Genomic DNA, 27,022 nt, shown 5'->3' on the forward strand with positions numbered 1-27,022 from the left:
CTCTCAAAGTCTTCTTCAAATGGTGGATTGTGAAACCTTCACCCCTCTCACATGGAGGTTGTTGGTGATTTCACTAATTGTTTATTTTCTTCACAGCTCTTACAAACGTTATCACATGCTGTTGTTTTCCTCAGCCGACCTGTTCGATATCCGTTTGTTAGGACACCACTGCGTTTTTTCCTTCATCAGCACATTCTAAACTGTTGTACTGGGTCTGTGCAATGCTTGTACAATGGCTCTTACTGATTCTCCTCCTTTTCACAGCTTCAAAATGGCTTGCTTTTCTTCTATAGACAGCTCTCCGGTCTACATGTTGGTTTTTCCTTTTTTTTTTTTTTAAACAAATGCAGTCCTTTACAGATGAAACCCAGGGCTCAAACTATGAGTAAACCTTCAGAGCTATTAATTGTTTAAATAATGAATCGGGAAAAAAAAAAATCGGACTGGAAAAATGGGTGGAGTCAAACAAAAGGTGCCATGATCTAAGATGTTTAACGCCAATTGATCAGGAAGTGAAAACTGAAATTCAAATCTATCGTCTCGTTCATGCTTTGATCTTAAACCCAAATGTCTTCAGTGTATGGAATTATAGTACTTGTGGAGGAATGTGTATATATGGCCAAAAGTATATGGAGACATGATAGGGGTGTAACGATTCGTTTTAACAACGATTCGATTCGAATCACGATTTGTGGTTGCCGACACGATTCAAGGACGATTTTGGTTAATTTAGAACGAGCCGAGCCGATCCGAAACGATTCAGTGACTTGAAATCGATTCAGTAACTTTTTAGCCAAAAATGAAACCAGTGTGACTGAAATAAATACCTGGATACTGGACAGTGCAGGTGAAGTTTTCTAGATTCCTGTTGTTTCTTGTAAGGGAATCACGAGAGGTAACGGTCACACACCCTTGATTTGAGCATGACGTCCAGCCATCCGTCGTTATCGCTACTCGTTCAGCTTGAGAAAGCGACAGCTTCACATCAATTTTTGTACTTTCGTACAATGCAGGAATAACCTTTTTCTGAAAAGTGTGGTCGGCTCGGTATCTTGTACCGCGGCTCCAATGTTTGAATCATTTCACAGAACCCCGGATTTTCAACCACACTGTAGGGTCGCATGTCTTTGCAGATAAACTTGGCAATTGTTGCCGTGATGTTTTTCGCCCGAGCGGAGTTTAGGCCTAGTTTCTGACTAAACATGCTGGCAAGGCCTGAGGCTTCTGCAGAGCTTGCACCTTGCGCTGCTGCTGCAGCGGGAACGCCGCGAGAGATGCCTGGACTGTCGGTGTTAGTCGGTGAAATCCCATGGCGCCTCAGTAGGCGGTTGGAAAGATTCGTGGTGTTGCCGTGGTACTTAACTTGAGCTTTACATAGTCTACATACAGCGAGCAACTTTAGGCTATCTCCGTCCTTGCAAAATTCGAAGTGTTTCCACACACTCGACCATAATGCTGGTTTGAAAATTTCCCGCTCGCCGGCTTCTCCTCTGCTATCCGCCATCATGCTATGTTTTGATTTGTGCTGCTGCTGGCGCGTGACGATGACGTCACAGACAGGCTGACTGAATCGGGTAACGTTTAATGCCTTTATCATTAAAAGTGCTTAAAAAAACCCATCAATATAAAGTCTGATGTGCTTAAATCCAACGCGTTATTTCCTAGTATTGATACAATCGATTGATTACCTTTTAAAACGATATTAGATCAATGTATGTCGTCCGGAAGGCCAACTTGCCGAGCACAGATCGTTGTAGTTGGATCGTAGGAAAATAAATCGATTCATCGATGTAGTGGATGAATCGTTACACCCCTAACACATGACCATCACACCTATATGTGAGCCTTCATCAAGCAAAATAGACCAGCTAAAGAGGATGGAGATGATCAGGTCCACCACCAGCAGAATTTCCCTGCATGTTTCAGTATGACAATGCTCCTATACACAAAGCGAGCTCCATGGAGACATGGTGTGTGAAGGTTGGAGTGAAGAACAAGTGTCCTGCACAGAGCCTTGACTGAACTCAACTCCAATGAACACCCCAACACCAGTGTCTGATCTCACTAATACTCTTGCAGCTGAACTGAATGAACACAAATCCACATTCCAACATCTAGTGAAAAAAGTCTTCCCAGTGGAGAACAAAAGAAAAGAGAAGAGTGGAACTCTTTATAATAGGAAAGGAGAATAAATCTTAAATGAGACGTTTTTGCGAATCAGATTGTCTGAAACTACAGGGCTCTCATGGAGGGGGGGTAATGCAGGGTTCGGTCTTGGGACCTATTCTGTTCCTCTTGTGTATATACTTCCTATAGGACAGATAATCAGGCACTTCAGCAATGTATCTTACCATCTTTATGCTGACGATATCCAACCATACTGCTCTTTCAAGGCTACGGAGTTCTATAAACTGTCTTCATTAATTAACTGCTTGACTTGCATCAAACAGTGGTTAAGTGGCAATTACCTGCAGCTGAACTCAGACAAGACAGAAACACTATCACCCCTGAGCATTCCTCAGATTAAGCAGCATATTGGAGTTTTATCCTTGTCTGTCCAGCCAAGCCTCAGAAATGTAGGTGTTGTTTTTGATTCAGCGATGTCTTTGGAGCATCACTCCAAACAATTAGTTAGAAACTGCTTTTTTCCAACTGAAGAACACATTGTATTGTACTTATTTATATTTATTGTGAAGCACTTTGTGATTTTTAGCTGTGAAAGGTGCTATATAAAGTTTATTTATATATGTGCTTTCTGAACACACATGGTCAGATCTCCATAAACATTTGGCCATATACAGTAGTGTACAAGTACAAGCCAGTGACATTCCTTCATTTGCACATTTTAGCTTTTTAGGAAGTTGGATGAAGCATTGTTTAAATGTAGGACACGGATTCGTGATGTTCGTGACTATTTAGTATGAACGCTGGTTAAAACACAAATTTACCTACTGAAGGATGCACTGTTCTCAATGTGCTAATGCACGATAACTAGCTTCCCCCTTCCTAATTCGATAACTGTAGAATTACAGAATTGTTTTAATGACACTGAATAAGCTCACTGTACAGAAATGGAGAAAACTAATTTTATTGAGGTTTTTCACCCACGTGACCAAGTCATGTGAGGCTGCCATTTTGGACGCCACAGCTCGAATCAGTTTGAATGCGAGGAAGGCGACAAACGAAAAACATAAAAGAAAAAGGAGCGAGATGCAGAAAACATCTTCACTATCCAGCGACGTAGGGCATTTACAGGGCGAGCAGAGGGAGAGGTATTTGCAAAAATTGAGGTTAGCAGGCTTAGAGAATGACGTTTACCTGCTTCCACCAGGATTGTTCACTGACAGCTAAGGTTTGTTCACGTTTTCATTTACTTTCGGTCCTCAGGATAAACAAAATGTTATTGAAATGTCATTGAAATAACTTCTTAGTCTGTTGAGACATGGCCCGTTAAGTTTTTCCTTTACTGTATTTACTAGTTTACTGAGCTAGCGCGCTCCGGGGCAGGCTGGCGCTAGCTAGCGCGCTTCGGGGCAGGCTGGCGCCAGCCGGAGCGCGCTAGCTAGTAGGGTTGGGCGGTATCCAAATTTTGATACCTTTAAACCGTCTCTGTGTTTTCCCGGGGTATACGGTATTACCGAGAAAAAAATAATATTTTGTTTCGGCCTACTGTGTAACGTGCGCCTATGCCTCAAATGTACTATTTAAAAGCAGCATAGCGAATTTTGTGCATTAAGTAGGGTTGCCACATCTGAGTTGTAAAAAACCGGGACACATCGGTCGGCAGCCGCGCCTGCGCGCACGTACGAGCGCGGGGGTTGAGGGCTGCGGACACGCACATCTACGATGCCTTATGTGAATGTTCACGTTTAAAAATAAAACAGTTCAACTGGTGCAGTTAGGCGTTTAGTTAAAATTAATTTTGTCTTCTTAACCCTTAAATGGGCACTACCACAAATATTATTACAAAAAATAATTTCATATAGGAATGATCTTATTTGGACGCCAATTTTTTTTTAAACAAATATTTAATAGTAGGCTAACAGCCCCCTGAAGAGTCTCTCCTCCCATTCCGTTTCCAAATCAAAATAATACAAATATAATCAATATAATTTCTCTCAGTCTGCTTCGTTGTTGTTTTAGCCTTTTCTCTGGAGAACTGAACTTTAAAAGTTAGACTACCGTATCATACCAAATAGCCCTAATCCTTTGTTTTAATCACAAGAGAGAGGTGCTATGTTATTGGGACAACTGATTTATTCATTTCTCACGCCAGTGTTCAGGCATTCTTTTTTGATATATTTAATGATTTATTTAATGATTCATTTATTGCTGAAATTGGCCCAGGCTTTAGAACCAGCCTTTATCAGAATCAGAACATAGGAAGTAGACAGCCAGCCTACTCGCGCACCGACCAAGGGAACTCTCACCTATTGTTTGGTATTACGGTATTCCAGTATCTTTGATTTCGCGCGGCCGCCGTTGTATTGACCACGATCACCTAGCAACGGCGACTGGCTGCGTGCGCAAACATTCGGTGAGGCCACACAAGTAGCTGCCTACAATATGCCCGCTTACGTGAAAACTATTAATATGTTAAGTGGCTGCGAGAAACATTAATGATTTGTGTTTATTTCAATGGGGGATAATGTGAGGAAGTAAAAAACCGGGACAAAACGTGTCCCGGGAAGGTTATTCCATTTTCCTGGACATTTTCCATTTTCCACAAAAAACCGGGACAATCCCGGAAAAACCTGGACGTGTGGCAACACTAGCATTAAGAGATATTTCAAAGCATCACGCAACTCTTCCTTCATCTTGAAAATAGCATTCAACTGTCGTTTACACATGTCTGCGTTGAAACGCCATTTGCAGCACTATTTCACCTACTCCATCAAAAAAAAGTACACGATGAGCAGGATCATACCCTTTCAAGCATGGGAAATAAAAAAAAGAAAAAGAATCAACCAACACCCAAGTCCGTTTAGACTGCGCGATAAACCATATTCTTCAGCGCAAATGAGGCGAACCTAATTCAAATGCGTGATAGCTGCACAAGGCAAAATCATATGGGCCCACGTCATGCCATGGCGGGGAAATTAATAATCAAATGGCCTTACCTTGCTTAAAACGTTGTCTTGATCACATAACTCCTTACAATTATTCCACTTAAATCCATACGGTTTAACACACCCAACAAAGATAGCAAGCGCATTGCTAATTCCCACCAGAAACCTAACAGTTTACGCTACGATGTTTTCTTCCGTTTCTTCAGTAGATGACATTTCAAACGTTTATTACCCACATCCCAAATGTCATACGTTATATTATTTTACCTTGTTGTTACTCATGTAACCTACTCAAAACACAACTCATTGGAGAGATCTCGTGGAAGTGGAGTACCCCAGGCTATGGTGTGCCTTAGGGGACATATTAGATTTTTCGTTTGGTTTGAAACCAAAATACTGCCACACTGCCGATGTTGTATTTTTTTTTGCCACTAACTCGTTATCTTGACTTGCCATCTTTCAACTGCGGTCTCAGTCTCTTTTTTTTTTTTAGATAGGACAGTATAGAGAGACAGGAAATGAGCGGGGGAGAGAGAGACGGGATCAGGAAATAACCTCGGGTCGGAATCGAACCCGGGTCCCCGGATTTATGGTACGGTGCCTTAGCCATCTGAGCCATGACACCCCCGGTCTCAGTCTCTTGCGAAGCTTTCTGTCAGACTCCAAAATGTCACGCAGGGTTGCCATGGTAACGACATAAACAACCCTGCACGCGATAAGAACTTCTTTAGGAAATTGATAGAATTAGTGAAAATACGATCACACAGTTATTCGGGATGATCTTCAATTTATTATTTATATATATTATATTATGACCTCATGTACTCCATATTTATTTAGATATTATATATTTTTTTAAATGACAGTAATGAGACCGATACCATTGGTACTTTTGGATACCTCGGGATACCTTCTTACCGTAATACCGCCCAACCCTACTAGCTAGCGCCAGCCTGCCCCAGAGCGCGCTAGCTCAGTAAACTAGTAAATACAGTAAAGGAAAAACTTGAGACTGAAAGGTTTTAACAGTCATCCAAATGACTGAACGTAAACGTTGCCACAGTAACATACTAGGTACTATGTTGACATTAGCTAGCTTGACGTTCAAAATGGCGGACACCGGGGCGTCACGTGACCCTGTGACGTCAGGTGAAAAACCTCAATAGTACTAGTGTAGCATCAGCATTGACAACTTTAGCCTTTAAGTAGTTAGAACAGAGTCCAATCAGAATGCAGGCCATTTAACATACTGTAACGACATACAAATGCTGTAAATGGACTCGAGGGGGAAGAAATAAAAATAAAAAAAAAAATACAATGTTGGATTGTTTCAGAGATCCTGATCATGAACATACTCACTTAGTGAAGATGAAGGGAATTAGGTGGCCTACGTGCAACGCTTCTGAGGAAGGCCCTCTGCCAGTGTATAGAAAGAACGACTTCTTGTTCTCGTAAGCATCCAGGATCTGATGCATGTCTCTTTTTTTTTTTGGGGGGGGGGGATAACATGAAAATATTACAACCCTGTAGCAAGCAGGAAGTGGGTATTAATATTAAATACATTAATTGTTTTGACCATGACCAACCTGTGAGAGAAGAAGATTCCTCGGCGGAGGAAGCGGTGAGGTGTTTGCTCTGTGATTCTGCTTATTCTGTCGACCAGCTCCTGATCAATCTTACTGCTCCCGAACCTCACTGTGAACATAAAACGCCCCATTTGAAGCTTTCCTAAGATATGGTCAGTGAGCTCTTAAAACTCAGTGCTGTGCTGAGTAAGGAATAAACAGGGCGGGGCACGCTGTTATAGGGAAAAAAAAAAATCAGTGATATGCCTGTGTGATGCAAACCAACGCCCTGTTTTATTCCTCTTATACTAGAGCAGTTTACCAATGATTAAAATCTTTTATTTATTATCGTGCGATGGATCAGTTTGTAAACCATGTTACTGAGAAACCAGAAAATGTAAACACCTCTGTCCTGAAGACACCAATACTCGAGACTCCTTACAAAATCATGAAATAAACTTCTCCTTACAGAGAACTTCACCAGATCAATGATGAACACTTTTTTCTTTTACTGTAGAAACAATACTGTATTAGAGTTTAGTTTAAGTGAGCGTAATTGAACGAGCATGCTGGGATTAAAAACAAATTATGAACACCTTCTGGCCAATCAAATTCAAGACTTCAACCGTACTGCGCTTTAAAATAATTTAACAAACGCACAGGTCTCTTTAAAGCAAAGAGATTCCTTCTCAGCAAGTTTACGTCACATGAAAAAAAAAAAAAACACAATCATCTATAATTTGTATGAACACCAACCTATGAGCTTGTCGTAATCTACTCCTTTGGCGCTGGTGGTGGACACGTTCCAGGGGTCCACATGGTCATCTTCATCCTCTACAGCGGGTCCCTGATTGCTGATTGAAACAGCAGCAGTGGGAGGACAACCAGCCTTGTATTCTTGCCCTGTGATTTTTTTGTAATTAACCTTCAGCTTCAGCAGCAGCTGTACAGCAGCATCAATCTCGGCCTGAACAAACACATTATATTCTATAATTACAAAACCTTCAGCTGATTATATCATTAATTACCAAAATTATAAAAATCTCAGATAGAACAGGAAGATTCAGAAAGTTTCCATACAAATGTATTAATAAAACACAGTTATCACCGAACTTACTTTAGCTGCCTTCTCTGCCTTTAGGGCTCGGATTTTGTCTCCTTGAAGGTTCAATATCTCGTAAAGTTCCATGGGGACTTCACAAGCACTGTCTCCCTGACAGTCTGTCATATTTTACCCTTTTGTTGGGGAGGGGGAAAAAAAAAAGTCTTAGTTTGTGGTTAATCTGCTATGATTAATTTAAGCGCAAGTGTACAGTCTGTTATAGTGACTCCAATTGAATGGAATTTTTCATCAGCTGTGATCATAAGGAGCTACAAATATAGAAAACCCATAATATCAGCTGACTTAATATGATCAGAAATAAGCAGAATTTTCATCTCATAAAAATATCTGCTTATGTTGTATAAACTAATTCCAGCTGAATTTGTAACATAAAGGGATTAAATTAAATAACAGCTTTTTCTATGAGTGGATCTGGGACTGATCCCGGTCTCCCTACTTATTGTCCTCAGTAACTTTAACAAAGGTAACCTCAGCCACGAACTACCCAAATACAAACAGTTTATTAAATGTCCGACCAGAGAGAAGAATATTTTGGATCATTGCGGCACTACAGTCAACAATGCCAATCACACTGTCCCTTGCACTGCATTGGGCCACTCTGACCATGTCATGGGCCACCTGATTCCTGCATACAGTACAGGCAGAAATTAAAGCTGAGGAAACGTGTACTGAGGACATCAAGGATGTGGAGCAATGAGGCTGCGGAGAACCTTCAGGCGTCCTTGGACTGTACAAACTGGGATGTGTTCAGGACTGCTATCAATAGTCCGGAGGATTACACAGAAGCTGTGAAGTCCTACATCAGCTTCTGTGAGGACTGCTGTGTTCCATCACGAACCAGGTTGAGTTACAATAATCACAAACCCTAGTTCACAGATGAGTTCAGACAGCTAAGGTTGCAAAAGGAAGAAGTGTTCAGAAGCGGAGACAGGGTCAGGTTTAAAGAGACTAGGAACAGGTAAACAAGGCAGTACGAGAAGCTAACAACTATACTCTGAGGTGGGGTTTACATTAGACCGTATCAGCGGATCATCAGATTAACGTTTTTAAAACGATTAGTGTGCACACAGCAACACCAATACACGGATACGCTCGGCTCCGCAGGCATCCTGCGCTCCAAATCACTCCGCCCTGAACAGCGAGTGCCCTCTGGAGGGTGTGCACTCTGTGAGCTGCGCAGGGCCGGAGCGCGCGAGTGAAGTGCACAAGCTGTGATTCGGGACTGAGCCGCTGTGTGTGTGATCCCAGCGCACATCACTTACCACTTGCAAGTGGAAGGATGGCAAGCCTTAAGACAATTATAACTACACAATGGGCAGTATTTGCATCAGTATTTGCAGTATTTTCATACTTTTATACTCTTTAATGAAAGGTGATACAAGGCGGAAGTCCGCGCCGTTTTTCAGCAGTCGAGTCACATGACCAACGCCAGCGAATCAGGAAGGTGGATGTCACAGTGACGTTGTCCAATGACGACGCCAGCTAGAGCTCAGCACAGCGTATCTCAATGTTTACACAGCACCGGACCAGACACGATCTAGATTGAATATGTGGACGCTGGCGGATTCCCGTTTCCCGGCGTTTCCAGGCGGTTTAATGTAAACGGACAGTGCATCCGCGAAGAAAACGAGACAGATACGGTCTAATGTAAACTTGGCCTCAGAAACTCCAGCACCATTTCTCAGCCAATGACTCTGCGTCTGTCTGGAAAGGGCTCAGACAGATCACTAAATACAAACCTTCAGCCCCCCTACTCTGTTAAAGACTCACATCTGGCCAATTAACTGAATGAGTTCTACTGTTGCTTTGAAAGACAATGGGGCTGTCTTGATAACCCCCCCGACTCCACACTCCAGCTCCTGCCCACCACCCCCACCTCTACTGCGGCCGGGGCCTCTCTACCACCGCTCACCTTGGTGGCCCATCCACCCACCACCACAGCCTCAACTCTCTCCATGGAGAGCTCCTGGTGCAGTCACGTGACCCGTCCGTGTTTACTCCACCATATTGGACGGCTTCAGGATTGTTTACCTTGCGTGAGCGTAATGGATCCAGGAAGTAATCCCCAAGAAAATTCGGAAAATACCCCATCTACATTGCGTGATAACTTGTCTAAGTTTGTTCAGCATCTTGAAGGTGATGTGAGGCAGTGTTACGTGGAAAAGTGTTCCAGGTTGGGGATTGCAGATCCGTACAACTTGCTGCAATCCTTGTTCAGGGAAATTCGGAGCTGCGGTGCCGGCGATTTGCCCGATCTGGCCTACCACGACATTTACAATTTTCTTGTTAATCGTGAATCGTGTTACACTGGCAAAGCCCTCAAAGCTTACAAGAGCCTGGAAGCTTATAAATATTTTGTTGCAGGATGGGTATCCCAACTATACCTCTGGAAGGTTCCGAAGAAGAATGTCTACTTGATAACCTCACGGGTAAGTGGCATTAAGACGTTTATCATAAAGAGACTATGCAGGAAGTTTTATCGTAAGAATCTAAACTCAGTTCCAGATAATGACAGAGTTGTACGGTAAATATGTATGTTTTTGTCTGAAAAAAAAACAAAAACCCACAAATCACTGCTATCTTTATCTGTGCAGAATTATTATTCAATATCAGATATAAATGTATAGGGGTCACAGATATGTCCAGCTTCTATATTCAAACAAATAAAAAAAAAAATTTAAAAAAAAATATAGACTAGGCCAGGGCGGCACGGTGGTGTAGTGGTTAGCGCTGTCGCCTCACAGCAAGAAGGTCCTGGGTTCGAGCCCTGGGCCCGGCGAGGGCCTTTCTGTGTGGAGTTTGCATGTTCTCCCCGTGTCCGCGTGGGTTTCCTCCGGGTGCTCCGGTTTCCCCCACAGTCCAAAGACATGCAGGTTAGGTTAACTGGTGACTCTAAATTGACCGTAGGTGTGAATGTGAGTGTGAATGGTTGTCTGTGTCTATGTGTCAGCCCTATGATGACCTGGCGACTTGTCCAGGGTGTACCCCGCCTTTCGCCTGTAGTCAGCTGGGATAGGCTCCAGCTTGCCTGCGACCCTGTAGAAGGATAAAGCGGCTAGAGATAATGAGATGAGATGAGACTAGGCCAGGGTAGTAGGGCTAGGCATAGCCATTTTAAACGTTAGAGATCAAGCGGACTAACAGCCACAAACACTGTACTGTCTAGTTTCTAAGTATGCAGTTATCATTCAATCCGAAAATCAACTTAACAGATGTACTAGGAGTATTGAATTAGAAGATTACGCCTACCTGATATGAAGTGTTCACTACAAATTCGGCTGGTAGAACTGGGGTACCAGTTTTCTCTTCGCACAGCGGACACCCATTTTGTGCGTCTCTCCTCGTCTGCGGGGAATCTATAAAATGACAGGCCCTCCTTTTGGCCCTGTCTATTGGTACAACCAAATGCTGAACAAGATATAACCATTCTTGAAAGATCTACTCCCACACACTTGATAATTAGAACGGGTTCGTCTAAGTTCTATGCGCGGCCATGCCGTCCAAGATGGCAGATAAACAAATATCACGTTACCTCGTGACGTCACGTGCATGTTCTCTATAGAGATCTTGCAGTCACGTGACCGGAAAGTACACAACCCCCATCTTGTCGGTCAAAAACACCGCTGAATACTGCTGCACTCGTGTACAGAATGGATCAATTTCAACCGACGGACTACACGGCTCATTTTTCTAATGAACAGATAACTAGATATATGTCTAAAATAAACAATCTACAGATTTGTGACCCTTATGGCTTTCCGGACGGAGTTTTCACGACCGGATTTTGAACTGCCAGCGGAATACCCGGACGTGTATGATTACCTCATCAACTTTCCCTCGCTGTTCAGTGGTGAAGCACTGCGTGCTTATAAATCTCTGGACAGTTTTCTTTACAGAAATTCAGGATTTGTCAGTGACTCAGATGTGGCATCTTGTAAACAAGAAAATAACTATCCTCATTGGATGGGTAAGTCACTTAAGTATTGAGTATAGCACTGACCAGCCGATTATAGAATAGAATAAGGTAATTCCAAATCGTCCGTGTTGTTTACATGGATCTGGCGTTGGAGAGGTAGAGGCTTGGCAGTGGAGGTTTGAGTAGCTGTTTTCTGAGCTTAGTCAACAGGCCGGCTCTGCCTGTAGCCTCCCTTTTGCTCCCGGCGCCGCCTCCTTAGCTTTGCTTCCGATAACAATCCACGGAGACCCCGCTGTCTCGTCCGGAATGTTTTTTTTTTTTTCTCGTCCGGAATGTTGTGCATGCGATGGAAATCGCTACAAACCGTCATTTTCTGCTGGAAACCAATGTCCAGTAAGTCCATACGGTTGTAGTGGATATTGAAATCCGGTACAGACGAACAACACGCAAAAATACACACAAAAAACATAAAAAACGTGCACAGGTAGGGAGAGCTTGTAGCCGCAGCCGTTGTAGTAGAATTGTATATAGTAGGGTTTTCCAGAAGAAAAGGTAGAAGTAAAAGCAGAAGTAGAACCAGAAGTAGAAGGCGGAATATGGCGTTTGACCGACACGATGGCGTCTGTCACAATCTGGATCGGCTGTGACGTCACATGCAAGATCTCTATAGACCCAACAGATCTGCAGATGATGCTGTCAACATGGCTCTTCATTTCATTCTCCGGCACCTGAACTCCCCTGGAATCTATGCCAGGATCCTGTTTGTGGATTTCAGTTCCACCTTCAACACTACTTGTATCATCCTGGCTCTTCTGCAGAACAAATTTTCTCAGCTGAACGTGCCTGATTCCATCTGCAGGTGGAAGCAGCATGTGAAGCTGGGGAAACACGTCTGTGACTCTGAACCATCACCAGCAGATCCCCCCCAAGGCTGTGTCCTCTCTACTCTTCTCCCTGTATAGAGAGCGTGCACGTGACGTCACGAGGTCACGTGATATTTATCTGCCATCTTGGACAGCATGGCCGCGCATAGAACTTAGACGAACCCGTTCTAATTATCAAGTGTGTGGGAGTAGATCTTTTGAGAATGGTTATAATTTGTTCAACATTTGGTTGTACCAATAGACAGGGCCAAAAGGAGGGCCTGTCATTTTATAGATTCCCCGCAGACGAGGAGAGACGCGCAAAATGGGTGTCCGCTGTGCGAAGAGAAAACTGGTACCCCAGTTCTACCAGCCGAATTTGTAGTGAACACTTCATATCAGGTAGGCGTAATCTTCTAATTCAATACTCCTAGTACATCTGTTAAGTTGATTTTCGGATTGAATGATAACTGCATAGTCGGTGATTTCTGATTTTTTTTTCAGACAAAAACATACATATTTACAACCCTGTCATTATCTGGAACTGAGTTTAGATTTCGAACATTCTTACGATAAAACGTCCTGCATAGTCTCTTTATGATAAACGTCTTAATGCCACTTACCCATGAGGTTATCAAGTAGACATTCTTCTTCGGAACCTTCCAGAGGTATAGTTGGGATACCCATCCCGCAACAAAATATTTATAAGTTTCCAGGCTCTTGTAAGCTTTGAGGGCTTTGCCAGTGTAACATGATTCATGATTAACAAGAAAATTGTAAAATGTCGTGGTAGGCCAGATCGGGCAAATCGCCGGCACCGCAGTACCGAATTTCCCTGAACAAGGATTGCGGCAAGTTGTACGGATCTGCAATCCCCAACCTGGAACACTTTTCCACGTAACGCTGCCTCACGTCACCTTCAAGATGCTGAACAAACTTAGACAAGTTACCGCACGATGTAGATGGGGTATTTTCCGAATTTTCTTGGGGATTACTCCCTGGATCCATTACGCTCACGCAAGGTAAACAATCCTTTTTTTTTTTTTTTTAAAGATATTTTTTTGGGCTTTTTGCACCTTTATTGGATAGGACAGTGTAGAGACAGGAAATGAGCGGGAGAGAGACGGGAAGGGATCGGGAAATGACCTCGGGCCGGAATCGAACCCGGGTCGCCCGCATTCATGGTATGGCGCCTTAACCACCTGAGCCACGACGCCCCCAGCAAGGTAAACAATCCTGAAGCTGTCCAATATGGCGGAGTAAACACGGACAGGTCATGTGACTGCACATCCTCTATATAGAGGGCTACCGCATGACGTCACCGCGCCGCGAGATTTTGTTAGGCGCCATATTAGAAGACCAAATACATGCACTCACAATATAAAACAAAGTATGAGCGAGAGTAAAGTGACACGATGGATGATAATTCGGGTTATGTGAGTACATTACCAGCTGCAGAAAGGGCACGGTATGTGGAGAAACTGGCTGTGATTGATGGGTTTGACCCATATGATAAGACTTGCGGCAAGGGAGAATGGAGACATAAATGGCCCTTTTCCACTACCCTTTTTCAGCTCACTTCAGCTCGCTTCAGCTCACTTCAGCCCGACACGGCTCGCGTTTCGACTACCAAAAACCAGCACGACTCAGCTCGTTTCAGCCCTGCTTAGCCCCTAAAACTCGCACGGTTTTGGAGTGGGGCTGAAGCGAGCCAAGCCGTGCCGAGTGAGGTTGGGGGCGTGAGCAGACACTCCCCTGTGCACTGATTGGTGAGGAGGCGTGTCCTCACATGCCCACACACGCCCCGCGAGCACGCTGGGATCTGTAAACACCGCAAACCCGGAAGAAGAATAATTACGAATTACGAGAATTTCTGAAGCCTTATGTGCCTTGCCTCATCTATACGCTCTTGCCAGTATCTGTTGGCGTTGTCGGTGACAACAAGCCACAGCACCAAGACCAGCAACACTAACGACACCATGTCCTCCATGTTTATTGTTTACTATTCGGGTCGTGAGACTACTGCTTAAAAGATCACTGAATCAGTGACATACAGAGCATCGTGGACGAGTTCGCGGAGCGCAAGGCTCGCCGTATGCCCTTCAAATAATGCGCGCAGTAGGCTATTGATGTTTTATTATGAGCCATGTACAGTATGTCGCCTAATGTTTTTTTGTTTGAGTTACATGTTCGTTTGAAGGACTTAATGTACAAAATAACATAGTTGCACCCCGTAGTGTTGAAATTGGTAAACACAGTGCATTCAGTGAGGTTTGCACCGCCCTCCTTTTATTTCTGACTCTTCCTGTCACCACTCTGAGCGCTCATTCGTATGCCCTTCAAATAATGTGCGCAGTATAGGCTATTGATGTTTTATTATGAGCCATGTACAGTATCCTAATGTTTTTTGTTTCTGAGTTACATGTTCGTTTGAAGGACTTGATGTACTAAATAACATATAGTTGCACCCGGTAGTGTTGAAATTGGTAATCACCGCAGTTGCGGACATTTTGTAGCCTAAAATGATGTTATGATAAGCTTTAATAAAGGGCCTGGTCATTTGCCCCGGCTCGGCTCTGACTTGTTCCGCCACTGTCACTGATGTCACTGTTTGCGCTGCTTAACGACATCACGTGACGTCCACCCACTTTCACTAACTCCACCCAATGTGTCCACCCACTTCCAGCCAGCACGGTTCAGCGCGGTTGTAGTCGAAATGCAACTCCAACAGCCCCGCTCAGCTCGACTCAGCTCGACTCGGCACGGCACGGCTCAGCCGCGTTTGTAGTGGAAAAGCGGCAAAAGAGGACCTGACACCAATTCTGCCATCTGTTTGCTACCCAGACATTGTAAACTATTTGTTGTTTACACCCAGTGCCTACACTGCTGATGACTTGAAAGCCTACAAAGGGCTACAGACTTACAATTATGTTGTTAGTGGCTTGGTTCGTGATATTACAGCTGTTGTTAGGAATAACCTACACATAGTTATGGCCAAGGTAATCTTGTTGATATTTATCTTTTAATAATATATCTTTTCAGTTGAAAAATTAATATTTTTGTTACTATTAAGGTATCCATAATTTAGGTTAATTTATCCAAATTATACATATGTATTTATGATATATGCCTACACAACAACTATGCTTTATTTATATAATAGGAGGAAGAGCAAGCCCCAAACCATCCTAAATTATTATTATTATTATTAAATTGTAGAAGTCTGGGAGGCTTGCTCCTCATACAGTTATCAACTTGGGGCCAATTTAGCATGTTTTAAATCTGAATTTCTTGCGTTTGCTTACCTCAAAGTGTCCGCAGATCATGCACAGACTTATCCATTATATCCACAGTTTTTTGCCAAGTCTCACACAGGTTTCTTTCAAGTCTACTGTTGGGCCAATAAATCATAAATAAAACAGCTCAGATTTGTTTGTTTAAGTCATTTGCCACTCCACTTTATTCTCGTGCGTTCACATACCGCTGCCGTTATTTCCCCCTAATCACGAGTTTGTTGGTCTTCCAAAATGGCGCACGGTCTGTTTACTTCCGGTTTCGGGTGACGTCAGTGAAAGGGGTCTATACCAACAGCTGTACCTCCAGTCATCAGTCTGTCAAGCTCCTAAGGTTCATAGACAACACCACCCTCATTAAAAACTCATCTCTGATGAGGATCAGTCTGCCTACAGGTAGGAGATTGACCATCTGGTGTCCTGGTGCAGGCAGAACAACTTGGAGCACAATGCTCTAAAGACAGTGGAGATGACTGCAGACTTCAGAAGGAGTTCTGCCACACCCTTCCCCAACACCTTGTTTGACTCCCCAGTAACCTCTGTGGAGTATTCCCACTTCCTGGGCACTATTCTTGGGTTTCATGTGACGTCACATCTACCTCATTAGTTATTCAAAACTTTAGCTTGTGGTCTACCAAAGCTCAGTTGACAAAGCGTTTGTACAGAGAAGGTGCATTGCTCACATGAAAAATGCCTTACGCTTGTGTTGTTTTAGGTTGTTCGAATCGATCAAACCGTGAAACTGAAAAGTTTTTTCAGGGTTCCCCATGAACTAATAAAAAAAGGGTGAAAAAAAGATGTCAAAAAAGGTGGCTTTTGAACCCTTCGCTGAAATCGAAGGGAGCTGAGTTGAAGCATGCTTGAGTTTGCAGTGATCACTTCGTGAAAGGTTTGTATCCCTCTCAGCTATGTCCTTAGTGTTTTCCAAGTACGTTTATTGCTATGTGTTGTTATTTGATGGTACTTTTTTTGGTCACAAAGCACTAAATTCCCCAGCTGTTTCTTTGTTTACTCCTCACTCAATGGCCGCCATACTGAAAACAATGCATGTCTCACTTTCTTTAACAGGGTGTCCTAGCGGTCTTTTCAACTAGTCTTTCAGCAAGTGCACACGATCACAACAACCACAAATAATAAAACCCATATGCATGAAGGTCACGACAAAATTCTTATCCAGCCATACATTACAATACGCCATGATCACTTCTCTGTCTTATTTAACTAAGATCAAGGTCTTTAAAGGGGTTTCTGATGATCTTTGTGAATGATTTACCTGAGAGATAGGAGTGAACACAAGTGAGAATCAAGCGAACTGTTGTTTGTTTACACTTCAACTTGCACCACTTTGTTGTAAAGATGCGAACGAAAGGCTTTATTAAAAAAAAGTACATGGGCAAAAACAATACAGGATTTATTCGGCAGCAAGTTGATACCGAAGTCCTTTACCCAGTCACATACAAAAAAAAAAAAGTTGTAAGCCTCCATACTCTTCCATGATTTCATCTGTTTTGCGGTGTAGAAGGATGTCTGCAACACCAGACACTTCGAGATGTCAGGGAACTCGGCTGAAGGGTAGTTTTCGAGATCGTATGACAAATCCCCCCCAGACTATAGGGGTCTATTCCATTGCACATAGCAATCTTCTGAATATATCTAAGGCAAGCAGTGGCTTCTAGATTACAAGCATACTCGTATAAGTTATCGCTAGTTCTTTGCACTACGGCAGCCATTTTGGTTTGCTAGACCACCAGCAGCTTTACCGGAAGTGAAATCGCTAAGAAGTGTCACGTGACTGAAACCCAAGAATAATCACTCAGTACCTCAAGTGGGAGACGAATACCTGCTCTCTCACTGAGAAAGCACAGCAGAGGATGTACTTCCTGTGGCAGTTGAAGTTTGAGCTGCCAAAAGACAATGATGGTACACTTTTACACTACCATCATGGAGTCCGTCCTCACCTCCTCCATTACCATCTGGTACGCTGCTGCCACTGCCAGGGACAAGGGCAGACTGCAGCGCATCATTCGCTCTGCTGAGAGGACGATTGGCTGCAAGCTTCCATCTCTTCAGGACCTGTATGAGTCCAGGACCCTGAGAAGAGCAGAAAAGGTTGTGGCTGACCCCTCTCACCCCAGACACAAAGTTTTTGAATCGCTTCCCTCTGATTGAAGGTTGAGGTCCATTAGAACCAAAACCTCATGCCATAAGGCCAGCTTTTCCCCCCACTGCAGCTGCCTCATCAATAAGTTCCGAGTCCCCACTGAATCTAAACTCATACTTTCAATCTGTGACATTAATGCAGGTCTTCTCTGAACTGCAGTTTTGCACGTTGCTTCATTCCGGGACACACTACACAGCTTGGCTATTTATTTAACCCATTGCACATCTCTTCTTCTCCTCACACATTCACATCACATCTCTTCTCAATCTTCATCATTTGATCTGTTTTTGCACATCCTGGGATATACTGTACAGCTTGGACTTCAACAACTCATGCACATACCTCACATACCTCCGCTTCTGCTCCTCCTACTCAAGCGAGTAGGACGCTTCTCTGCTTTGCTCCTGCTTTCTTGATCTTTATTTCTATACTTTACTTTCTCATTGAAGTTCCACTATTTTTTTTTCTCATTTTATTTTTCATCTTTATAAGCTTTTAATTTAATTTTAATTTCATTTCCACTTTTTTTTTAAATGCCAGGGAGCAAAAAATCCTGCAGAAAATGCATGGAATTAGAACAGAGGATTTCTATTCTGGAATCAAAGATTAATGCTCTGCCAAAGACGGATGAATTAAAAGCGATATCTCAGGAAAGGAGTACAGAAACAGTGGCTGAGAATGCAGAGATTGCACTCCGACAGACTGAGGACATTGCAGATCAAGTGGAAGAATTCATAACTCAAGCTGTGCAAAATGTGAGTACTGAAAACTGGCAAATGATGGGTGCTAAGCCCAAAAACAAAAACAGAAGAGTAATTACTTCAACACCAGCTCGTTCTACAAATTACAATAGGATCTACAATCCTATGGAAAATCCACAGCCCATAAGGCTTCAGAACAAATTTGAATGCCTCAGGGATGTGGAAGAGGATTTGTCAAGCGGACAAACACATAGTAAAAAGAGATCACACCAAGATCGAAGAGCTGTGAGAAGAGGCAAAAAGCAGCTCGTAACACCACCTGATCCCACAACCCTTGTTCTTGGTGATTCCACTGTAAAACAAAAGGTTATGAGATGATTATTTGTTGTCTTCCAAATGCATCCATCTCTGACACCAAAGACAGCATTTTGAAACTCATGTCCGAGCATAAAACTATTAAACGTATTGTGCATGTGGGAGCAAATGATGTTTTCAGAGAACAGCTGTTTGTCCAAGATGATTTCAGAAAACTTTTCTGAGCTCTATAAGACTGGAATTCAATCTTTTATCAGTGGCCCACTCCCAGCGAGAGGAAGTTTTGCTTTTTCTCGACTCTTCAGTCTTAACACCTGGCTTGGAAAAACTTGTTCTTCATTTGGTATGAACTTCATAGACAATTTTAACCTTTTTTGGAATCGCAGAGAATTTTACAAGCCAAATAGCAGTGAACTCAGATGGATTGGAGCCAAAGTCTTAGCAGACCACTACAAACTTGCAATCTTTTCTCAGCCAGCACCGAGGAACAGTTGATAAGATGTCGCAGACTGACATAGTTACAAAGCCTAAACAATCATCTTTGCAAGTAGTCATCAAGGACACACAAACATATGACTTGCAGGCCTCCCAACATTCAAGGACAGACGACTCCACTTCTCCTCGGATGGATTTCCCAAATAGCATGAAAAAATTGCTCCCAATGGCTACACTCTCTTTTTCCAGCCCAAATCTGTCGCGACAAGCAGTGTACCCAGTTCATCAAAATTGTGTTCGTCCAGGACTTTCAGCTGGCTACAAATCTTTTTCACCATCCAAAACATACATGTCATCTCCAATCCTTTCACCCTCAAACCAAATGGAACATTTAGAAAGTCTTGTTTGATGTACTCTGGGTCCCTGCAAATGGGTGTAGTGTTGAAAACAAGCTGGGACCCAATGTTGACACTATTCCTGTGTTGATAAGAAACAGAAAACATAGAGCACATTTAACCCTGGGGGTGAACCAATCTAATCTCCTTCCTGTTTTAAAACAGCATCAGAGTGCACAACCAGATATTACTTCTAGAATTTCTGTAAAGCTAGCTCTTCTGAACATTAGATCACTTTTAAACAAGTCATTTTTAATTCATGATCTTATTTGCAAACACAATCTTGATTTTTGGCTTCTAACTGAAACCTGGCTGGATCAAGCAAATAATGCTACCACCCTTATTGAAGCAGCTCCCCCAAATTTTAATTTTTTGAATGTTACCCGACAAGGGAAAGGTGGAGGGATTGCAAATATATTCAAAGTCTCTTTTCAATGTAAACAATCCTCACTTGGTGATTTTATGTCCTTTGAACACTTATGTGCACTTGTTACATGCTCTCCTAACATATTATTATTAACTATTTATAGGCCTCCGAGACATTCAGCCAAAGTCTTTCTTGAAGAGTTTGGTGAACTGTTATCAGTCATTTGCTTAGAGTTTGATTGTCTTATTATATCTGGGGATTTTAACTTGCATGTAGATAATACTGATAACATTTATGCCAAAGAACTACTTGCAATTATTGATAACTTTAACCTAGTACAACATGTACAGGGGCTGACCCACTCTCGTGGTCATACTCTTGACCTCGTCATCACAAAGGGTCTTACTGTTTCTAATACTGTTGTTGACCTGGCCTTATCTGATCATTTCTGTGTTTTCTTTGAAGTTTCTCTGTCTCCTCACATTCAGAATAGCTCAACGACTATAGGTAGGAGAGTCATAAAAGACAACACGTGCTCTTTTTGAGCAAGCTCTCTCTCAGAACTCAACCAAAATGTCAGACTCTGTAGATGATTTACTGGAATTTTTTAATTTAAATATGACCCAAATTATGGATGATATTGCTCCATTCAAAATAAAAAGAGTCAATGATAAGCAGAAAGCACCATGGAAGCAATACCCGGCTGTTAAACTGCTAAAGAGAGAATGTAGAAAGACTGAAAGAAAATGGCGCAAATCTAAACTTCACATCCATTATCAAATCCATAAAGAGATGCTTTGTAATTATAATTATGAAATTCGTAAAGCAAGACAGTCTTTCTTCTCCAACATCATCAGCAGGAATATGAACAATGCCCGTGTGCTATTTTCAGCAGTAGAGAAGCTAACTAATCCCCCACCACAATTAGCACCTGAACTTCTCTCAGTTAATAAATGCAATGAGTTTGCATCCTTTTTCAAAGGTAAAATTGATAAAATACGGCAGAATATTTCTCATAATATATCTCAGTTGCAAAAAATTTAAAAACTGCAATCACCAATGACACAGATAGATAACTTCAACACAATGTCAGAATTTTGTTTAATTGATTATGAGACTCTTGAAAAAACTGTACAAAATCTCAGTTCCTCAACATCTGAACTGGACATTCTGCCCACCAACTTTTTTAAGTCTGTTCTTCATCTTATAATTACAGATGTGCTTCAAATTATAAATACATCCTTGGAGACTGGCGTTGTTCCTGTGTCCCTAAAAAAAGCTGTTGTAAAGCCCCTTCTTAAAAAAAATAATATAGATCCTTCAGTGTTAAATAACTACAGGCCAGTATCAAATCTACCATTCATCGGGAAAATCCTGGAAAAAATTGTCTTCAATCAATTAACTGCCTTCTTGATATCAAATAGCCGTTTTGATAATTTTCAGTCAGGATTTAGTGCCAATCATAGCACTGAAACAGCGCTGATTAAAGTTATAAATGACATACGTCTTAATACTGATGCAGGCAAAACATCGGTCCTGGTATTACTGGACCTCAGTGCAGCTTTTGATACTGTTGATCACAACATACTGCTATATCGACTTGAACACTGGGTTGGATTGACTGGTAAAGTTATCAATTGGTTAAAATCATACTTAAAAGATAGAAGCTTCTTTGTTACCCTGGGAAATTGTTCCTCAACGTCAATGTCCTTGACCTGTGGTGTCCCCCAGGGGTCGATTCTTGGACCATTACTTTTCAACCTTTATATGCTCCCACTTGGGCAAATTATCAATAAAAATTCAATTTTGTATCACTGCTATGCAGATGATACCCAAATTTATTTTGCTCTATCACCTAATGATTATGCCCCCCTTGAATGTCTCTACCAGTGCATCGATCAAATCAATAGCTGGATGTCACAAAATTTTCTTCAGCTGAACACAGATAAAACAGAAGTAATTCTATTTGGAAAAAAAGATGAAAGACTCAGGATTACCACTATTCTTGACACAAAAGGGATTAAAACTAAAGAAATGGTTAAAAATCTTGGTGTTTTCATTGACAGCGAGCTAAACTTTGACAGTCACATGAAAGCAAATCACTAAAACGGCATTTTATCACCTAAAAAACATTTCCAAACTAAGAGGACTTATGTCAAAAAATGATCTGGAAAAACTAATACATGCCTTCATCTCTAGTAGGGTTGATTACTGCAATGGCCTTTTCACAGGCTTGCCAAAAAAGACCATCAAACGACTTCAGCTGGTTCAAAATGCAGCGGCGAGGGTTCTCACACGAACAAAAAGAACAGAGCACATTACTCCAATTCTAAGGTCCCTTCACTGGCTTCCAGTAAGCTACAGAATTGACTTTAAAGTACTGCTGCTGGTATACAAATCTCTAAATGGTTCAGGGCCCAATTACCTCTCTGATATGTTGCAGCGCCCTAACCCAATCAGATCTACCACATCAAAACAGAAAAATTTACTATTAAAACCAGTTGTTAAAACAAAGTGTGGTGAAGCAGCTTTTAGCTACTATGCAGTGCAGCTATGGAACCAACTGCCAGAGGACATCAAAAATTCTCCTGCTGTTGGCAGCTTCAAATCTAGGTTAAAGACCAAGCTGTTTTCAGATGCTTTCTGTTAAATAATTAATATTGTCTTCTTTACATTCTTTATAATCTTTATTTCTCTGCATGTTTTAAATTTACTTTAACTTTATCCTATTTTATTCTTTATTCTATTCTGCTGGGGGTTTTTTTCTTTCTCATCCTATTTGAACTACTACTTCATTTTATTATTTTATTTTTACTATTGTTTAATTCTTATTATTTTCTTTTAATTCTTTTAATTAATTGTTTTAGAATAAAAAGAAAATTATTTTATGTAATTTTATTTCTCTATTGTTTACTGTTTTTGTTTTTACTTCTGTAAAGCACATTGAACTGCCATTGTGTATGAAATGTGCTATATAAATAAACTTGCCTTGCCTTAAATATGTCCACTTTTCAACTGTGGGTGGTAAAAGAGAGCAACTGGACTTGCTTGAAGATTCTTGAAGACGTTTCACCTCTCATCCAAAAGGCTTCTTCAGTTCTGTCTGACTAGTAGGGAGTATCAGGTATTTATCCTCTCATGGATGAAAAGCTCATCTAAGGTGTCGTTGAGTTGGGTCACTGGTGGCTGGATGTGAACGGCCTCGAGAGTCGTTAGGGTGATCAATGGAATGCTGATTCTCTCTGTCCTCTTGTGAGTCACTGAGGCCCTGTCCACACGGCAACGGATTCAGGTGACTCCGATACAATTGCTTATCGTTTAGGCCTGGCGTCCACACGGCACCGGCGTTTTGGGTGCCCAAAACGCAATCTTTTTGAGAACGGGTTCCAGAGTGGAAAGATCTGGCAACGTTGCCGTTGTGAAGTCGTCTGGATGAGTAAAACGGATTTGTTTACGATGACGTCACAACCACATGACTGAGTGCTTCACGCCGGGTAGAAGTGTAACGAATATCACCAGGAAAAAGCCTTACAGAGCACTAGTGAGAGTGAAACACGAGCTTAGATATTATTTATTATTATTATTATTATGTTCAGTGTTAGTTCACAGTAGTAATGCAAGAAGCAGAATAGTGACAGTAATAGTGAAGCAAAAACATGCAATTGTACAAACACTGCAGCTCTACAGCAAAATATTCATTTATGAAATGGTCTGATTCTTAACACCAGTAGTGCCAATGATCTTCTCATTGCGATGCGAGTTGTCAACAAATCCTATAACTTGGTTCATGAAACGCGCTTACAAAATATTTTCACTGTGAATATTTATTGTGTAATGGTGCAAAGTGAGAGAGAGAGAGAGAGAGAGAGAGAGTCAATCCCGCCAGCAAAAATAGAGAAAAAAAAGAGCGATCTCACCTCTTCAGATGTGGGTTTAAGTCCTACAATACGTTCCTCAAAAAGGGCGTAGAGGAGCAAATTAATCATTATTTAATTAGCATTCAATTTATTCCGGACCATTAAAGACACCGCCTTCCGCGTAGAATCATAGGTCATCCTCGCCGCCATTTTGGAAAGGTCAAAGCAGAGAATAAAGATTAGCTGCGTTTAACTGTACCAACAGGTTTGCCATCCAAACGAGATCACATGGGATTACCTTTCACAGGTGAGACTGGAAAAATACTTTTCATTGTATTTGGTCATTATAATGTAATTTTACAAACAGATTTTCCTGACTTTGTGGCTAATATGCATCCTTACTACTTCTATTGTTCTGGTGTCTCCGAAGGGACCATCTTACAGCGCCCCTAGAGGTGTGGCATGTGTATTGCATCGTTTTCAGCAAGCGTTGCGTTGCCATATGGACCTGATATTTTACTGATTGTTGCCCATTTGGACGCGATATATTTTTAAATAACATCTCGTTGCCGTTGTCGTGTGGATGTAGCCTGAAAACAGCTGGGTTTTGGTGTGCACACTTCCCAGACAACTGAGGCTACATCCACACGACAACGGCAACGAGATGTTATTTAAAAATATATCGCATCCAAATGGGCAACGATCAGTAAAATATCAGGTCCATATGGCAACGCAAAGCTTGCTGAAAACGATGCAATACACATGCCACACCTCTAGGGGCACTGTAAGACGGTCCCTTCGGAGACAACAGAACAATAGAAGAAGTAAGGACGCATGCGCATAAACTATTATGCGCGAGACTTCATGTTAGCCACAAAGTCAGGAAAATCTGTTCGTAAAATTACATTATAATGACCAAATACAATGAAAAGTATTTTTCCAGTCTCACCTGTGAAAGGTAATCCCATGTGATCTCGTTTGGACGGCAAACCTGTTGGTACAGTTAAACGCAGCTAATCTTTATTCTCCGCTTTGACCTATCCAATATGGCGGCGAGGATGACGTATGATTCTACGCGGAAGGCGGCGTCTTTAATGGTCTGGAATAAATTGAATGCTACACATTGATGGATTAATTTGTTGTTTCTCACCTGTGAAAGGTAATCCCATGTGATCTCGTTTGGACGGTAAACCTGTTGGTACAGTTAAACGCAGCACATGAATCTTTATTCTCCGCTTTGACCTATCCAATATGGCGGCGAGGATGACGTATGATTCTACGCAGAAGGCGGCGTCTTTAATGGTCCGGAATAAATTGAATGCTACACGTTGATGGATTAATTTGCTCTTCTACGCCCTTTTTGAGGAATGTATTGTAGGACTTAAACCAGCATCTGAAGAGGTGAGATCGCTCCTTTTTTCCCCTATTTTTGCTGGCGGGATTGACTCTCCCCTAAGGGCAGAGTCTCTCTCTCTCTCTCTCTCTCACTTTGCACCATTACACAATAAATATTCACAGTGAAAATATTTTGTAAGCGCGTTTCATGAACCAAGTTATAGGATTTGTTGACAACTCGCATCGAGTTCGTTACACTTCTACCCGGCGTGAAGCACTCTCAGTCATGTGGTTGTGACGTCATTGTAAACAAATCCGTTCTACTCATCCAGACGACTTCACAACGGCAACATTGCCAGATCTTTCCACTCTGGAACCCGTTCTCAAAAAGACTGCATTTTGGGCACCCAAAACGCCGGTGCCGTGTGGACGCCAGGCCTAAACGATAAGCAATTGTATCAGAGTCACCTGAATCCGTTGCCGTGTGGACAGGGCCTGAATGCACACCAAAACCCAGCTGTTTTCAGTGACTCACAAGAGGACAGAGAGAATCAGCATTCCATTGATCACCTTAACAGGCAATCCATTGATCACCCTAACGACTCTCGAGGCCGTTCACATCCAGCCCCCAGTGACCCACACCAACAGGATGACTCAACGACACCTTCGATGAGCTTTTCATCCATGAGAGGATAAATACCTGATACTCCCTACTAGTCAGACAGAACTGAAGAAGCCTTTCGGATGAGAGGTGAAACGTCTTCAAGAATCCTCAAGCAAGTCCAGTTGCTCTCTTTTACCACCCACAGTTACTATGACCTGGATGACTGAGAATCTTCACAGACATGTCCACTTTTCAAATTTGTATATTTTAGACTCTTATTTATTATTCTATGTACATAGCCACTTTTGCCTTTTTAAAAATTCTTCTATCTTGACTGTTCAAGCACCAAAGCAGATTCCTTGTAATGTGAGCATGTGCTTGGCAATAAACTTGATTCTGATTAACTCATACAGCAACATTAACATGACGCCTGTGCTCCAGTTTAATAAAACCTCCAGCCATATGGCCGTCTACCTACCTTAACTAACTGCTTGTCAGCTTGGTCGAATATGGAATTGTGGCTAAATCTGAAACACTGTAGAAATAGTTATGAATGTTAATAAAGAGAGGTTGTAAAAGAGCACAGTACCGTAACCGTTGCGTGTTTGTGGAGCCGGCTTTTCTTGCGTCAGCTTTCTCAACATCAGTGTAACAGCAAAAAGCGTCCGACTGGAACATACAAAACAATTATAGTTCCAGACAACCAATACTAAACAAATGGTTCCAACTTGCTTAATAATACTTTTCACTGAATTTCAGGTCTCGGCATTTCCAGATACGCATCATGTTTTAGTCGATGTCTATAAAGAAAGGTTCCTATGCGTAAATAAAGACGGTTTAAAACTCGAGAGACTCTTATTTTGCCAGATGAGTACATACTACATAATTATAACCGAGCGCCAGGTTCGTTTGTGATAGTTATGTTACAGAATCAGCAGAATCTCCTATTTTGGAGTCTTTGGAGTCGACTCCTGATTCCCAATGACTCTTTGGATCAGCTCCGAGCCCTACTCTTAATCCTTG

At 42.0% G+C, this 27,022-nt stretch overlaps 1 protein-coding gene across 1 annotated transcript in view; it reads right to left on the minus strand.

The window, feature by feature from the left end:
* Window positions 1–26,665, minus strand: part of LOC132894143 (tryptophan--tRNA ligase, cytoplasmic) — a 32,606-nt gene extending 5,941 nt beyond the window's left edge. The window contains exons 1-5 of the mRNA XM_060933521.1: window positions 26,589–26,665; window positions 7,752–7,870; window positions 7,391–7,601; window positions 6,656–6,764; window positions 6,429–6,548 (exon numbers count right to left, since the gene is read on the minus strand). Of these exons, the coding sequence (XP_060789504.1) occupies window positions 6,429–6,548; window positions 6,656–6,764; window positions 7,391–7,601; window positions 7,752–7,862 (551 nt within the window). The 5' untranslated portion in view covers window positions 7,863–7,870; window positions 26,589–26,665. The remainder of the gene's footprint in view (window positions 1–6,428; window positions 6,549–6,655; window positions 6,765–7,390; window positions 7,602–7,751; window positions 7,871–26,588) is intronic.
* Between the last annotated feature and the right edge of the window lie 357 nt (window positions 26,666–27,022).

Source organism: Neoarius graeffei, chromosome 11, assembly GCF_027579695.1.
Source record: "Neoarius graeffei isolate fNeoGra1 chromosome 11, fNeoGra1.pri, whole genome shotgun sequence".
Taxonomy (NCBI): domain Eukaryota; kingdom Metazoa; phylum Chordata; class Actinopteri; order Siluriformes; family Ariidae; genus Neoarius; species Neoarius graeffei.